The 15,650-nt window shown below is 37.3% G+C and overlaps 1 protein-coding gene across 1 annotated transcript in view; it reads right to left on the bottom strand.

Moving 5' to 3' along the window:
- Positions 1–3,120: 3,120 nt before the first annotated feature.
- The window catches only part of tsnax (translin-associated factor X), a 13,754-nt gene continuing 1,224 nt past the window's right edge, over positions 3,121–15,650 (bottom strand). The window contains exons 3-6 of the mRNA XM_051652399.1: positions 14,748–14,862; positions 14,337–14,467; positions 5,045–5,163; positions 3,121–3,828 (exon numbers count right to left, since the gene is read on the bottom strand). Coding sequence (XP_051508359.1) covers positions 3,451–3,828; positions 5,045–5,163; positions 14,337–14,467; positions 14,748–14,862 — 743 coding nt within the window. The 3' untranslated portion in view covers positions 3,121–3,450. The remainder of the gene's footprint in view (positions 3,829–5,044; positions 5,164–14,336; positions 14,468–14,747; positions 14,863–15,650) is intronic.

Below are 15,650 nucleotides of genomic sequence, written 5' to 3'. Positions count from 1 at the left end.
TTAGTGAATTGTTGGCATTCTGGAAAGTATGTTCATTTACTGTATATGTACTCAGTACTTGGTAGGGGCTCCTTTTGCTTTAATTACTGCCTCAATTCGGCGTGGCATGGAGGTGATCAGTTTGTGGCACTGCTGAGGTGGTATGGAAGCCCAGGTTTCTTTGAGTGGCCTTCAGCTAATCTGCATTTTTTGGTCTCTTGTTTCTCATTTTCCTCTTGACAATACCCCATAGATTCTCTATGGGGTTCAGGTCTGTTGAGTTTGCTGGCCAGTCAAGCACACCAACACCATGGTCATTTAACCAACTTTTGGTTCTTTTGGCAGTGTGGGCAGGTGCCAAATCCTGCTGGAAAATGAAATCAGCATCTTTAAAAAGCTGGTCAGCGGAAGGAAGCATGAAGTGCTCCAAAATTACTTGGTAAACGGGTGCAGTGACTTTGGTTTTCAAAAAACACAATGGACCAACACCAGCAGATGACATTGCACGCCAAATCATCACAGACTGTGGAAACTTAACACTGGACTTCAAGCAACTTGGGCTATGAGCTTCTCCACCCTTCCTCCAGACTCTAGGACCTTGGTTTCCAAATGAAATACAAAACTTGCTCTCATCTGAAAAGAGGACTTTGGACCACTGGGCAACAGTCCAGTTCTTCTTCTCCTTAGCCCAGGTAAGACGCCTTTGACGTTGTCTGTGGTTCAGGAGTGGCTTAACAAGAGGAATACGACAACTGTAGTGTCTGTGTGTGGTGGCTCTTGATGCCTTGACCCCAGCCTCAGTCCATTCCTTGTGAAGTTCACCCAAATTCTTGAATCGATTTTGCTTGACAATCCTCATAAGGCTGAGGTTCTCTTGGTTGGTTGTGCATCTTTTTCTTCCACACTTTTTCCTTCCACTCAACTTTCTGTTAACATGCTTGGATACAGCACTCTGTGAACAGCCAGCTTCTTTGGCAATGAATGTTTGTGGCTTACCCTCCTTGTGAAGGGTGTCAATGATTGTCTTCTGGACAACTGTCAGATCAGCAGTCTTCCCCATGATTGTGTAGCCTAGTGAACCAAACTGAGAGACCATTTTGAAGGCTCAGGAAACCTTTGCAGGTGTTTTGAGTTGATTAGCTGATTGGCATGTCACCATATTCTAATTTTTTGAGATAGTGAATTGGTGGGTTTCTGTTAAATGTGAGCCAAAATCATCACAATTAAAAGAACCAAAGACCAAAGAATAAATGAACTTTTCCACGACATTCTAATTTATTGAGATGCACCTGTATATATATATATATATATATATATATATATATATATATATATATATATATATATATATATATATATATTTCTGCTTCCATAAATCATATTTTATATGATTATTTCATATCTATATAAGTTTACTATCACATGATTCACATGAAATGACTACTATATCACGTTGATGTTTTTGTGTGACAACAGTGAATTATCAGTATCCCATCATACATATTATACATGCTATTTCTTACTCAAGGTGGCGCTGATGCTTCAGTGTTTGACTTGATTTACATTTGACGAAGAAGCAACGTGGAAGTAAACTATAGCAAGTTTAACACACGAACAGTATGATCTGGCTCTTCATATTTGGGTTTACCACTGAAATTATGTAGGTTGTGCATCTATTTACAGTAGACTCAATAAGTGCCTGAGAAAATACATATGTGTAGCTTATGTGTAGTTTATGTGTTGCTCAAAATGTGTTTGACAGCCAGTTGTGCCTCATGAAATTTCAGTGTGGAAGTAATAAATCCTGTTCTATGTTTGTTGCATCATGTCTTTGATATATGAAAAATAAAACCAAAATATATCAGAATATATTCTAATCCATTATTTTCTAAATGTCTTGAAAATCTGGGCATTTTGTAGATCCATTTGTGATAGATATACTACATGTTGGGTCGCTAAATATGCAAGGATGTAGTAATGTTTGGCGAAACACCCATAGATTTAAGGGTTAATGAAGTGTGGAAATCACAACATGATGTCCTTTTTTTAGCTGCTGAAATTTTGAATACACTTTCATTTCTAAAGTCCAATTTTGGTTAAAAAATGGCCAAAAACAAATGTCTGATGTTCTATTGAGAGATGAATGTTAATTCATATCAAGTGTACACTACACACTTGGTTGCCGAAAAGCATACTGGATCTAATCTGGACAGAGACAAAAATGGACATTCGTAACATTATAAATGTATTATTTATTTACAGTTTGTTTTTCAATGTCAGGCAAGCTTGGTGAATTAAAGTGTCAAAAAATAAATAAATAAATAAATCATACATTTCATAGTAATTCCAAACTTTTGAACAGTCGTGTACATCCATTAGCTTACAATATCTGACAACACTAGCTATGTTTCCATCCAAGTTGTGAATTTAATTTATGCGAGAAACCACAATGTTCGAATAAAGCCGCATTTCCATCCCACGTGTTCAAAAGAACAAAATTGTCACTTCTGGATAAATTGTAGCCACTCTAACTCTTTTATTAATAAAATACTTGCGGTTTAGAACACGCACACAAAACACTATAAAGAACTTTGTCTCATGTTTGGGAGTGACCGTGCATCACACAATTCTAGGAGCACTATGTGTGTGCGTTCCTTCATCTTTATGACTTTATCGTGCGTTTGTACAGTATAAGATATTTTTCAAAAGTGTCAATAAACCTGCTCTTCGGCACAAGTTTGTATTCCTCTTATTTGCTCTGCAAACTCTATGCAGGGTATTTTCTAGACACCTTTATTTCAGGATGACCAGAGCAACATTTCAGATGTGAAGATTGGACCGCTGGTTATGAACGAGTTATTCCGTCACATGACTTTATTAATTCATTAGGAGTTTATTCTGTAAATGTGCTTCCATCATCGTTTATGCACATTTCTTCTTATCGAATAAAAAATGTATCCACCTCAAGCAAGCATATACATTTTTTATGCACATTTTGGAGATTTTATTCACATCTTGGTGTTTCCATCCAGCAGTTTTTATGCAATATCCCAAAATAAGCATAAAAATATGTGGATGGAAACCCAGCTACTGACTCAAAAGTGTGGTTACTGTCAGAAATAAGGAGTTCAAGGAGACTGGTTAATACCAAAAACAAGTTTTATTGACAGATCAGTGACCGTTGTATTTCAAAAGAATGGTAAATATGTTTACAACTTTCAGATAGAATCAAATGAAGAAATTCACTCTTAAATGTGTTCATTGATATGAATTATAACAGTACAAACATGAGGAACAAGGCATGGTAACATGCAACCAATGAAGCAATAAACAAGTCAAAAATGCAATTTTGGATCCTTTTAAAAACCAAATACTCCCAGAATACTCTAACAAAATATGCACCGTCTATTTGTAAACTGTAAACGCAGGTCAACTGGCAACATGCACAAGAAATTACAACATCAAGATATCTTACGCCATTGTGTCGTCTGGGTCTAAGTGCGCCGCCCTGCTGGAGAACACGTCAGCGAGCATGTGTTTGGGGATTTCTGAGCCTCGCACGTGCAGTGTGTAGCACGCATCCTCCACCTTACCCAGGCTCTGCCGCAGTGTGTGAAGTTTCTTCGACACCTCGTATGGTCCTGTGTTGCCGATGTATGAGAATCCGTCGTGGATTTCCCGCAGGAAGGTGCTGAGCTGGAAGGGCGTGTCCATGTCGCCGTTGCCAACGCTGGTGATACACATGCGCATCAGCTCGCCTGTCAGGTCAGCCACACCCAGCAGGTAATCGGTCGGCGTCACCTGGAAGGTCAGTACACACGGGCCAGTCCACATGACCTCACTGTCACCCTTTAGTAAAGAGACGAGAAAGCAAAGAGTCTACAGTATAATTCAGCCTCAAACGCCCATCGGACACATTGCACGCAAAAAGCGAGTACTATCTGTTAAGCAGCTAAATTAGGCAGCTAAAAAACTGAAAGAATCACCGATTTTTTTGTCAGTTGGGAACGCCATCAGATGGCCTTTTCCTTTCTAAATGGGCAGTTCTTGGCCAGAATAAGATGCAATGTGCACCAGACTTTATTCCGATAGTGAAAAGTCTGGATATGCAAAACTAATACAGCCTCAACAGACTCTAGGATAAATAGTTTTTATTCTGACTAATAGAGGAATGACTTATCAATCTTATTATGGTGCCGCTTTTTGCAGCTAATAATATAGTTACTAATAATGTAACCAAGGCAAGAAAGGATGTCCTTAAAAAATATCTCTGGAAATTATTAACAGCGAGTCGGGTAAACGTGCAAAGCAGGCTCACATCGCAGCTTTCTAAAAACAGAAGGGGAGGATAAAGTGATTGTCACCCATCTGATAAGCCTGGTGAAAGTGCTCTCTAGAATGCAGCCCACTGAATTTGACTAGAAAACAGAGGAAAGGCATTTTATAATGGCGTGATTTCATATTCTGCATGCTGATATTAAAACAGATGCATCAAGGAAAAGTTGACGGTGCAAAATCCCAAATCTCTCCAAAAAAAGCAAAAGCTTTTTTTAACCATTCGAGGAAAATCAGTTGTTTGTAACTATTAATCTTAGGTAGTTTTAAACATTTATAGAAAATGTTTAGCAACAATTACAAACCTACAAAAGTTAATTTTGTCAAAACTAGCAAGCCCCTACTGAGTGATAACATAAATTAGGCTAAATCTGCAACCTTGTGACCTATTCTGGTGAAGTTTTGTTTTTAATTAATTCGTTTTATTTGATAAATGTTATTTAATCATGGTAATAAAATCAAATGAGTTTGAAAACTGTATTTAGCAAATTTTGGTAACAGGGTTGCACACATTGCAAACCTCACTTAAAATGCATGTCAAATAAAACAGTCCTCCGGAAGTTGATGATCATCACTGATCATTTGCTGTCAAATGAAAATAAATAAATAAATAAATAAATAAATAACTAAATAAAAAGAATCATCTTTGACAAATGGCTGTCATAACATAAATGCTTTTCAAATTATAAAAGACACCGTTTTGACTTTACTTTAAGGTTTCATAGCATACCTTTGTTTTTTGTTCGTCTCTCATGAAGACCAGACGAGCGTTGATTTCCTCCAGACTGATGAGTGTGCGATGTTTGATGAAGTGATGGAAGGACACGGCCTCAACATACTCCTGAATCCCTGATAGAGAGAGGAAAATATGCTTTCCATCAACATCACTGAAACATGCGACTATTTATTTATTTATTTTTTTTTTTTTTTACATCGCTTCACTTTTATTGTCCTTTAAAATGCCCAAGGCATCGGCAAACATGTTTCTGGTAAATTTCCTTAGTGTTCAACCAGTCTTAAACAACAAGGACAAAACGTGTGGATTTGTTAGTGCTGCTTTATCCAAAAGCATAATAATATTAGCTTAAAAGTAGGGATGCACAAAGAGTATACACTTTTTAAAGAAATATTCCGGGTTCAATACAAGTTAAGCTCAATCGACAGCATTTGTGGCATAATATTAAATACCACAAAAATTTATTTTGACTCGTCCCTCCTTTTCTTTAAAAAAAGCAAAAATCTGGGTTACAGTGAGGCGCTTACAGTGGAAGTGAATGGGGGTCAATTTTTGAATGTTAAAATACTCACTGTTTCAAAAGTATAGACACAAGACATAATATGTGTGTTAACATGATTTTAGTGTAATAAAATAATTTACTAATCTTTTCTATGTAAAGTTATAACCAATTTTACATCTTCGTTGCCATGACGATGTAATGTCAGCAAACCCTAAAACCCTGAAATTACTATTCAAAATTTTTTTTTTACTTTAAAGCTCAAATAACATGAGTTTTAACAGACAAATTAATGCAAGTGCTTTTATAAAATTATAAGCTTCACATTTCTGTCTTTAAAACCTCCAGAAATTGGCCCCCATTGACTTCCATTGTAAGTGCCTCACTGTAACCTCGATTTTTGCTTTTTTTTAAAGAAAACCAGGGACGAGTCAAAATGAATTTTTGGGGTAATCAATATTATGCCACAAATGCTGTCGATTGGGGGCCTGGGTATCTCAGCGAGTATTGACCCAGGGTGTGCTGAGTGACTCCAGCCAGGTCTCCTAAGCAACCAAACTGGCCCGGTTGCTAGGGAGGGTAGAGTCACATGGGGTAACCTCCTCGTGGTCACGATTAGTGGTTCTCGCTCTCAATGGGGCGCTTGGTAAGTTGTGCGTGGATCGTGGAGAGTAGCATGAGCCTCCACATGCTGCGAGTCTCCGCGGTGTCATGCACAGCGAGCCACGTGATAAGATGCGCGGATTGACGGTCCCAGAAGCGGAGGCAACTGAGACTTTTCCTCCACCACCCGGATTGAGGTGAGTAACCGTGCCACCACGAGGACCTACTAAGTAGTGGGAATTGAGCATGCCAAACTGTCGATTGAGCTAAACTTGTGTTGAACCCGGAATATTACTTTAATGCTAATTTTTAATAGTAGTGAACAGTTATCCATCTTTTCAACTGTACATTATTTGATATTTTAAAGCCTGAGTTTACTTGAAGTTTGTAAACTTCTAGATTGTAGCTTTAGTGTGAACACTGATGTTTTCAATAACGCTAATCGGTTACAATAAGGTTGCATTCATTACATTGGTTAATGCAATAGTTAACATGAATTAATAATCAACAATACTTTTACAGCATTTATTTATCTCAGTTACTATTCATTTCTACATATACGAATACATTTGTATGTTAACATTAGTTAATGCAATTATGAACTAACATGAACAATAGTATTTTTTAATAAATGACCATTAACCAAGATTAATACATTTTTTTAAAACTCATTGTTCATTGGTAATTCATGATAAACAAGGCATTAACTAATGTTAATGATTAGAACCTTATTGTAAATTGTTACAAAAAGCAAAACAAAAACAGGCAAAACAGTATAGATTTATTAAACTGGACTGTATCTTCCCTAATTTCTGTGTCCTTGTGTAAGCATCAGGCCAATAAGGGCAGGACGGAAAACTTTGTGATTAAGATTTATTTTTGGAGTGGCAATTAACATCAAAGACGATCTTATCTGTCGCTCCCCGGTCACAGTTTGATATGCAGTTCGAAAATGTCCAACATAAAAAACAAATGTAAATAATTTTAGTCTCGGAACTCTTTATGATGTCGTGCACGTGACAGATAGCAGCAGCGTGGTTCCCACAAAAGCTGACTGTACAGTACGATTTGTGGTCTCTCTCAGGCTCAACAGGAAGCAAGACAACCTTATCAAGCATGAGACTGGAGACTCCCTTCGGAAAGACATTTCTTTGGCCGTTAATTTGACAGAACAGTCACCTTACTTGATGTAAACACGGCAAACAATAACACGCTGTCTCTAACAATACTGCTAAAACAAATTCACTAATTCTTGCCAAAACTTAAAGAAATAGCTCACCCAAAAGTGAACATTCTGTCACCATTTACTCACTTTCATGTTGTTCCAAACTCATATGAATTTCATCATCATCTGTCAACAATGAGGGAGACATTCTAAAGAATGTTAATGCTGCTCTTTTCCAATAACATCTTAAATGTGGTCTGTTTCTTACACAAAGTTGTCATAGGGCTTCAGAATACTTGGAATAGTGCACAAGTCGTATTTACAATGTTTATGACCCTTTTATGGCTCTTTTGTGTCCTTTTTGAAGCTTTGGCGACCTGCACACTCTTCAGAATTCCTCTTTTTGAATAAATGAGGCCAGAATTCGCATTTTTGGGTGAAGTATCCATTTATTTTTTCCCAAGCAAAGACCCAAACAGTGAAAACACAGTGAGTAAAGAGAATGTGTGTGATACAGAAGTTTTGTGCAATGCACGATAGTAAAATCCTGATTCTAATTATCTTCATTTCTATCAGGTACACTGTGTAAAAAAAAAACATTTCATTCCTCATGGATTACTGCAAAGCTATGTCACTCTGTGCCTCAGTAAATATGGGAGAGAATTTTATTTTACTTTGTGAATGGTTAAAAAATTGTGCGTTAATTTTGTCTGAGATGAGCCAGGATTTTACTGTTTCTTAAATACTCCATCAGTACAAATACTAATGGACAAATAAACTTTCTTTACAGTAAAGAACATATTTTGCATAGATATATACAGGATATACTTAGCATACTTTGCATATAGACAATTATAATTTTCTATATGCTAAAATTATGCTAAAAACTAAACTTTTAGGGCAATTAACATTTTTGAAATTGTGATGTTATTTTCATGACAGCTATATACATTTTACCCCAAATTTTCATTACCGCAATGCGAAAAAAAGATGGTCATTATGATAATCTCATCAAAATATGATATCTTCTTTAAATTGAAGTATTTATACATTATAGTCATACTTTCTTGGCACTGCCTTTCTTTGTCGCTGATTTTAATTTAAAGAGCACCTATTATGGTTTTTCAAATATTAACTTTCATGTAGTGTGTTATATAGCTGTTTGTGAATGTAAAAAAAGTCTGCAAAGTTTCAAAAATCAAAGTGCACGACAAATGGAGTTATTGACTCCCAAAAGAAAGAACCGATTCTGAACACCTGAAACGAGTCGTTAGTAATTCCAGACTTACTTCCTGTAATAACCTACGTAATATGGTAACAAAAAAACCCGCCTCTGGTCTTCATTGGCTGCTCACGAACAGCTTTGACCCGCCCTCAAACACTACACTAAACGGTAGACCAATCACAACAGACTGGGACATCTGACCAATCAGAGCAGAGTAGGCTCTCTGAAAGGAGGAGTTTAGAATGAATCCTTTAGAACGGATCATTGAACGAGTCAATTTTTGACACTGGGGAATAAAGGTAATGCTGCAATTTAAATTATGAGCAAATTGAAGTGTTATTTGACCTTGCATGCATGTAGATCTATTGTATGAGACCTATAAAACAAAATTAGACACGTTTAAAAACCATAATAGGTGCTCTTTAAAAAATCATTGTGCAACAGCATCTTTTCTTTTTTACTGTAATACAGTAAAATATGACGGTGTTACAGTAATGAGAATGATCATTGAAAACAGTGGAAATAATCAAATTCAAACGTTTGGACACGTTACAGTAATGAGCATTGGGGAGTAAAATGTTGATGGTGAAATATACAATTTCACATAATGGATTTCAATAACTTTTTGAATAAATAGAAATTAATCAAGTAACTTGTCCCTCAGTTTGTAAAAACAAACAAAAATTGTGTTTAAAGCAATGTATGGGGCTCTATTTTTGTACCGTGCGCAACGTCTTATCCAATTTTCGTGAGCACGAATTATAAGTGCAATTTTCATGCCAGCGCAAAGAGCAACTGGCCGTGGGTGAGAGTGTTTGCGCTATCAGTGGGTGTTTGCATGTTAATGAAGTGGCGCAAAGCGCAATTTGCTATTTTCCCTAGAAATAGGTCATTGCGCTAAGACGTTTGAGAAGCACGTCTGATTTCAGCGCAAAGTCTAAAGTCAAGCGTCCCGTAACACCGTCAAGACACAAATGGTACATATTTCTGTTCTTCTATGCATTACATCCAGCCCATTTACACTACCAAATTCTTATGAATAGGCTGTCTTCATTTATATCGAAGTTGATTGACAGGAAATGGAATATACAGTATAGTAGGAAACAAATGGTGCAATATCTGGAGAAGAACCTCAGAATTAAATTGCACTTGACCCAGCCCATTAGCGCTTTGCGTGCACGATTTCACTAAACCCATTTGCGCCTAGACTTAGCGCATGCTTGCACGAAAATATCAAAACTTCATGGCCATGCCCACTGACTTTGCGGGTATGACGTATCGCATAGTACTGCACATAATGCATAGCGCCAGAGGCGCAAAAACTATATATGCAATGTATGCAATGTATGGGGCGCCACACTAAGGGAGGTGCCAACAGGGCAGTCTTTAAAACGATCAAGGGGTAATCAGGGAAAACTCGTTGCCAGCCCCCCCTCCACCTCCCCCCCAAGATCAAGGGGAACCCGGCACCACCCCAATCCCACCCCTGCCCCGCCAGTTGGTCACCAACGTTGATTTCATATACTAGAGATTGACCGATAGTGGATTTAGCAGATACCGATAACTAAGGTGGTGGGAAAGGCTGATAACCGATTAATCGGCCAATAGTTTTTAAAATTGATTCATAGAATTTAAAAAAACAATTGTATTCTTTCCTTACTATGATGGGCACAGACAAAGAGTCCTAAATGAATAAAATCCCAGATGCAGTTTATTGTTCAACCAAAATCCCAAAGATTTGGTGCATAACGTGGGACTTTTAAGTATAAACAAGCCCAAAACACACCTGGGACTCTTATTTTGAAATGATGAAAAAACTATCATCAGCTCTCACCTTAGATTTTTGCTGATAACGATAGTTCCAGAAAGCAACTATCGGCGCAGATTAATCGGTAAAACCGATATATCGGTCTACCTCTATCACATACACCCCTGTAAATGTGTAGTTGCGCCCCTGCATAGCGCTCTTAAAATAGGGTCCATAATGTAAGTTTATGGGGCAGTCCATTCCATAGGGTTAAAAAGCAGCAATGTGAAGCTCGCATTTTTGCTAAATATATTATTATTATTATTATACTTATTATTATTAAGATGAATTCTTCCGTACAAAAACATATGTTACTTGAGCTGTAAAGTTGTCTTAATCATCCTTTATCTCTTGCGTGCTTACTGCAGTTGTGTTCAAATTTACAGCTACCTTTTGGCAGGGGTGATTTTATCAGAACTCAGAACGGCTCACCATATCAGCGACTATTACCGTCGAATTCAGCCCAAAGTACCTTTAATAGCCCTTGTGCAAAAACAAGCCAACTCAACATGACCTGAGGCTAGTTTGAGATCTACATGCTTTATCAATGCTTGGAGCAAGTGGGTCAGTGTTATAAAAGCTCCCACAGAAACTAATAAAGCTCTTGATATAAAAAGGAAGCTAGAAACCTAATTGGCAGAATCTGACCTCAGTCACGTCGCAAGAAAGGCCCGATGATTTCTCAGTGACCAGAATCTAAAAATGACTTCCCCTTACCATTAGATAACTGCAGAATTTGGTGGGTCCCCTCCCTCTCTTATCCACATTTTCCTCTGAACTTTGCAGACATCGTGTCTGCCTGCTCTCTTCTTATGAGAGACAAAAATAATATCGAGTGTAAAAGCACCGTGACATTTCTTGGAAATGTTAAGACATGCGAGACATTATTTATCTAGCGGAGGAAAGCGCTGCTAACCCAAATCGAACAAAACTGTGAGAACTGGTGTTGCATCAGACAACAAAAATATCACCAAGTAGCATCTGCAAACAAACGATATTCTTTTCTACTGGCACTTTTCTGAGTCAATGACTTTTAATCAGCTGGTGTATAAGTGATTTTTAGTGGCTGTATGAGGTCAAGTTCACACAGGTGTCTTAGCAGAGGTCAGGAAACCTGTTTGAAAACAGTCATTATTTTTGCAATATCATTTGGTGCTACTAGTAGCACAGAAATGATACACTTTACCTTTAAATGCGGGCATGTTCCACTAACATTTGACAACAGGAAAGTGTCCAAAACCTTTCTGTCTTCATTTTGGCACAATATTTCAAACCAAACAAACATCTTTATGTGAAATCTTTCTTTATAATAAATGCCACTTGTTTTGATATTTTGTTATCTAATGCAATGACATTCAGACATTTTTAAGTGTGACTTAAGTGTCCAAATACTTTTTGGGGGACACTGTATTCTCCAAATGCTTTCATAAAGCATTTAAAATACCTTTTGTTGTGTAATTGGGTAACTTGCATAATACTGCACTATAAAAAAAAAAAAGATGTATGCATTAAAAAACAAGGCAAGCAATTATACAGACTGAAAAACACACCACTCTCAACACCGATTGTTAGTGCAAAAAAAGGAGCCCAAGTGATTGCACAATGACACATAGAGATTAAGAAAAAGTTAAAAAAAACAAGAGTGTGTTGACTGTTCTGGCACAACATCCTCAAATGCTGAACATAAAATCACATGCTAAACTGAAAAGCAGTGACACATAAATATTACTTACTATCTACAACCCCAATTCTGAAAAAGTTGGGACAGTATGAAAAATGCTAATAAAAAGTGATTTTTAAATTATATTCATCCTTTGCTATATTGAAAGCACTACAACTACACATTATATGATGTTTTACCTTGTGAATTTCATTGTTTTTTGAAAATGTACAGTAATTTCAAATCATTTGATTGCTACATGCTCCAAAAAAGTTGAGACAGTCGAGTGTTTACACCTGTGAAACATCACCATTTCTTCTAATAACACTTATTAAACATTTGGACACTGAAGACGTTTAAAAAGTGGAATTTTCCCCCATTCATCCATTAAGCAGGTCTTCAGCTGCACAATTGTACGGGGCTTTGTTGCCTTATTGTGCGCTTCATAATGTGCCACACATTCTCAATTGGAGATGGTCAGGACTGCAGGCAGGCCAATCTATCACCCGCACTCTCTGCTTATTCGCCAGTATGTGGTTTGAAGTTGTCCTGCTGAAAATAGTATACAGTATATGCTGCTCCAAAATTTGTACATATCTGTCTGCATTCATGGTGTTCTCACAGATGTGCGAGTTACCCATGCCATGGGCACTGACACACCCCTGGCCCATACAGACACTGGCTTTTGGACCTGATGCTAATAACAGCTTGGATGGTCCTTTTCCTCTTTGTCCCGGAGAACATGACGGCTGTGTTTTTCAAAAACTATTTGAAATGTGGACTCATCGGACCAAAAAACACGGTTCCACTGTTCTTTTTTCTATTTCAGATGAGACCGAGCCCAGAGAAGTCAGCAGCGCTTCTGGACAGTGTTGATGTATGGCTTCTCCTTTACATAGTAAAGTCTTAACTTGCATCTGTGGATGCAACAGCGAGTGGTGTTGACTAACAAAGGTTTACTAAAGTTATCCCAAGCCCATGTTCATGATATCCATTACAGATGAATGATGTTTTTTAAGACAGTGATGTCTAAGGGATCAGAGATCACGCGCATTCAGAAGTAGTTTTCGTCTTGCCCTTTACACACCGAGATTTGACCAGATTCCTTGAATCTTTTAACTATATTGTGCACTGTAGAGGGTGAAATGCCCAAACTCCTTCCAATATGTCTTTGGGGAACATTGTTCTCAAAGTGCTGGATTATTTGCTGAAGCATCTGTTGGCAAATTGACAAGTCTTGAATGATCCTTGCTCTTGAAGGACTAGACTGTTTTTGGAGGATCCTTATATAATATGAAACAATTGCCTCACCGGTTTAACATCTCCTGTTTCACATCGCCTTGTTATTTCAACTCGTCAAATTGTTATTAGTCTTAAATTTCCCCTGTCTTAACTTTTTTTTTTGCCTGTGTTGCAATAAACTGATTTGAAATTACTGTACATTTAAAAACAAATAACAAACAAACAATGAAATTCACAAAGTAACGGTATCTTAAGACAGTCAAACCGTGGAAGGCATGAACGAAACATTCAATTATACAACATACAGTATATTATGGATGGGCATTATCGAGTAATTTTGTGGTCGAGTACTGTAACCCACAAAAAAAGTCATTTAAAAATATCAGGTATGTGACACTTTTATTTTGTTTAATGGACAAGGTTACCAAGACCGTTTCAAAATAAGCTAACTTGAACAAACTTTGCGTTTCTTTTGGGAACAATGAAATGAAAAATATGCATTAATTAAATTCTCATTACAATTCTCAATGCATTAATGACGCAACTGTAACTGCGAGATTTGTTGTGAGACTCAGAGGGAAAGCACAGTGTCTTTCAGTGTTGCCTACGGCAGGCAAATGTGCAAAAGAAAATCAATTATTCGAGTAGTATTTTTAATAGTCGATTAGTTGGTGCTGAATGAGTACTCGATTAGTCGATTACTTGTGCACATTCCCATATCTGGGAAAACATCATCTTGCTTTGTCAACGAGGACAAATTACTAATGAAGCTAATAGTTTGCTGACAGCATAATAGATTCTTACATGCATAATAATTATATAATACAGTACATTATAACAGCATCTACTTTAAAAAGTTAAAAGTGTATTTATAAAGCATAATGCTGTGTGTTCATTTTTGCTTTGTTTTTATTCCCTTTTTGCAGTTCACCACTTGCATGGTCCTGTGATGTGACAAATGCATTTTTAAAAATTGTCATTAAACTGTATGCATAATCGTTATACAAGAACTAGAAAAATATTGTTTAAAATAGTGTTATAGATGGAGTACTGTATAGCATCTCAAGTATTTGTAGTGGTCATACCTGGTGTGAAGGCTCTGTGGAACTGGTGTAAATCTTCTCCTCTCAGTTCTTCTGCTATCTGACCGATCTTCTGCCTCACGCCATCCAGTTTAACATCTGCCTCGTTCAGTATCTCCTCAACATCTGGAACACTGTCATACAGTCCAGTATAAAATATCCCATTTCATTCAAAGATGTTACATTAGACTTCCACACCACCCTGAGAGATTATATTATTTTATTCCACTTATTAATAATGTTTTTGCACATTTTACATGCCAAGTATAACATGAACACTGTAAAACCAGTATTTTTGTCTTTTTTCCACCCAAGTAAAAATGCTTAAAACAAGATACAATTACTGTACTTGAGAAGCACAACTACGAAGATAATAAGATTTGTTTAGAGAATATTTCTAGAGGTGCATCCCACCTGGTCACTCTGTGCAGTAGGAAAATGGTCCGTTTGCTCTCAATGGTGACATCTCGGCTGATTTTCACCAAACGCTCATGTTTGTCATGTTTGGTGTCAAGCTCTTGCTGGAACACTGTCAAAGGGTGACGAGAAACCAGTGAGCGCCTTTATTTAACCACACTTATGACTATCATCTCAACTTGTGATGGTGGTCTGGTGATGTTGGGTAGTCAAGCAGTGACAGCAGTGTCATATTTTGTACACAATCTAAAATTCTTTTGAAACCACAAATTGCAAAATTATTGTGTAATTATCACATGCACAATTTGTATGTGGGCATATTAATTAAGAGACTATATAATTAAACTTGAATGGAAACACCTTGTTGATGAGAGAGGTCAACAGAGAATGGCCAGACTGGTTTGAACTGACAAAGTCTACAGTAACTCAGATAACCACTCTGTACAATTGTGGTGGGAAGCAGGCATTCAGGCAGGCAGGCAGACAGGCAGGCAGGCAGGCAGGCAGACAGACAGACAGACAGACAGACAGATAAATGATAGAAAGACAGACAGACAGATAGATGATAGACAGACAGACAGATGATAGACAGACAGACATATAGATAGATGATAGACAGACAGATAGACAGATGACAGACAGACAGATAGATAGATAGATATATGATAGACAGCTAGATGATAGACAGACATATAGATAGATGATAGACAGACAGACAGAGATGATGATAGACAGATAGACAGACAGACAGATAGACAGACAGACAGATGATAGACAGATAGGTAGACAGACAGACAGATGATGGACAGATAGATGATGGACAGACAGACAGATGATGGACAGACAGGTAGATAGACAGACAGACGGATGGATGGATGGATAGATGATAGACAGACAGAT

This window comes from Myxocyprinus asiaticus, chromosome 23, assembly GCF_019703515.2.
Source record: "Myxocyprinus asiaticus isolate MX2 ecotype Aquarium Trade chromosome 23, UBuf_Myxa_2, whole genome shotgun sequence".
NCBI classification, from domain to species: domain Eukaryota; kingdom Metazoa; phylum Chordata; class Actinopteri; order Cypriniformes; family Catostomidae; genus Myxocyprinus; species Myxocyprinus asiaticus.
This window is presented reverse-complemented; position numbering and strand designations above follow the sequence as displayed.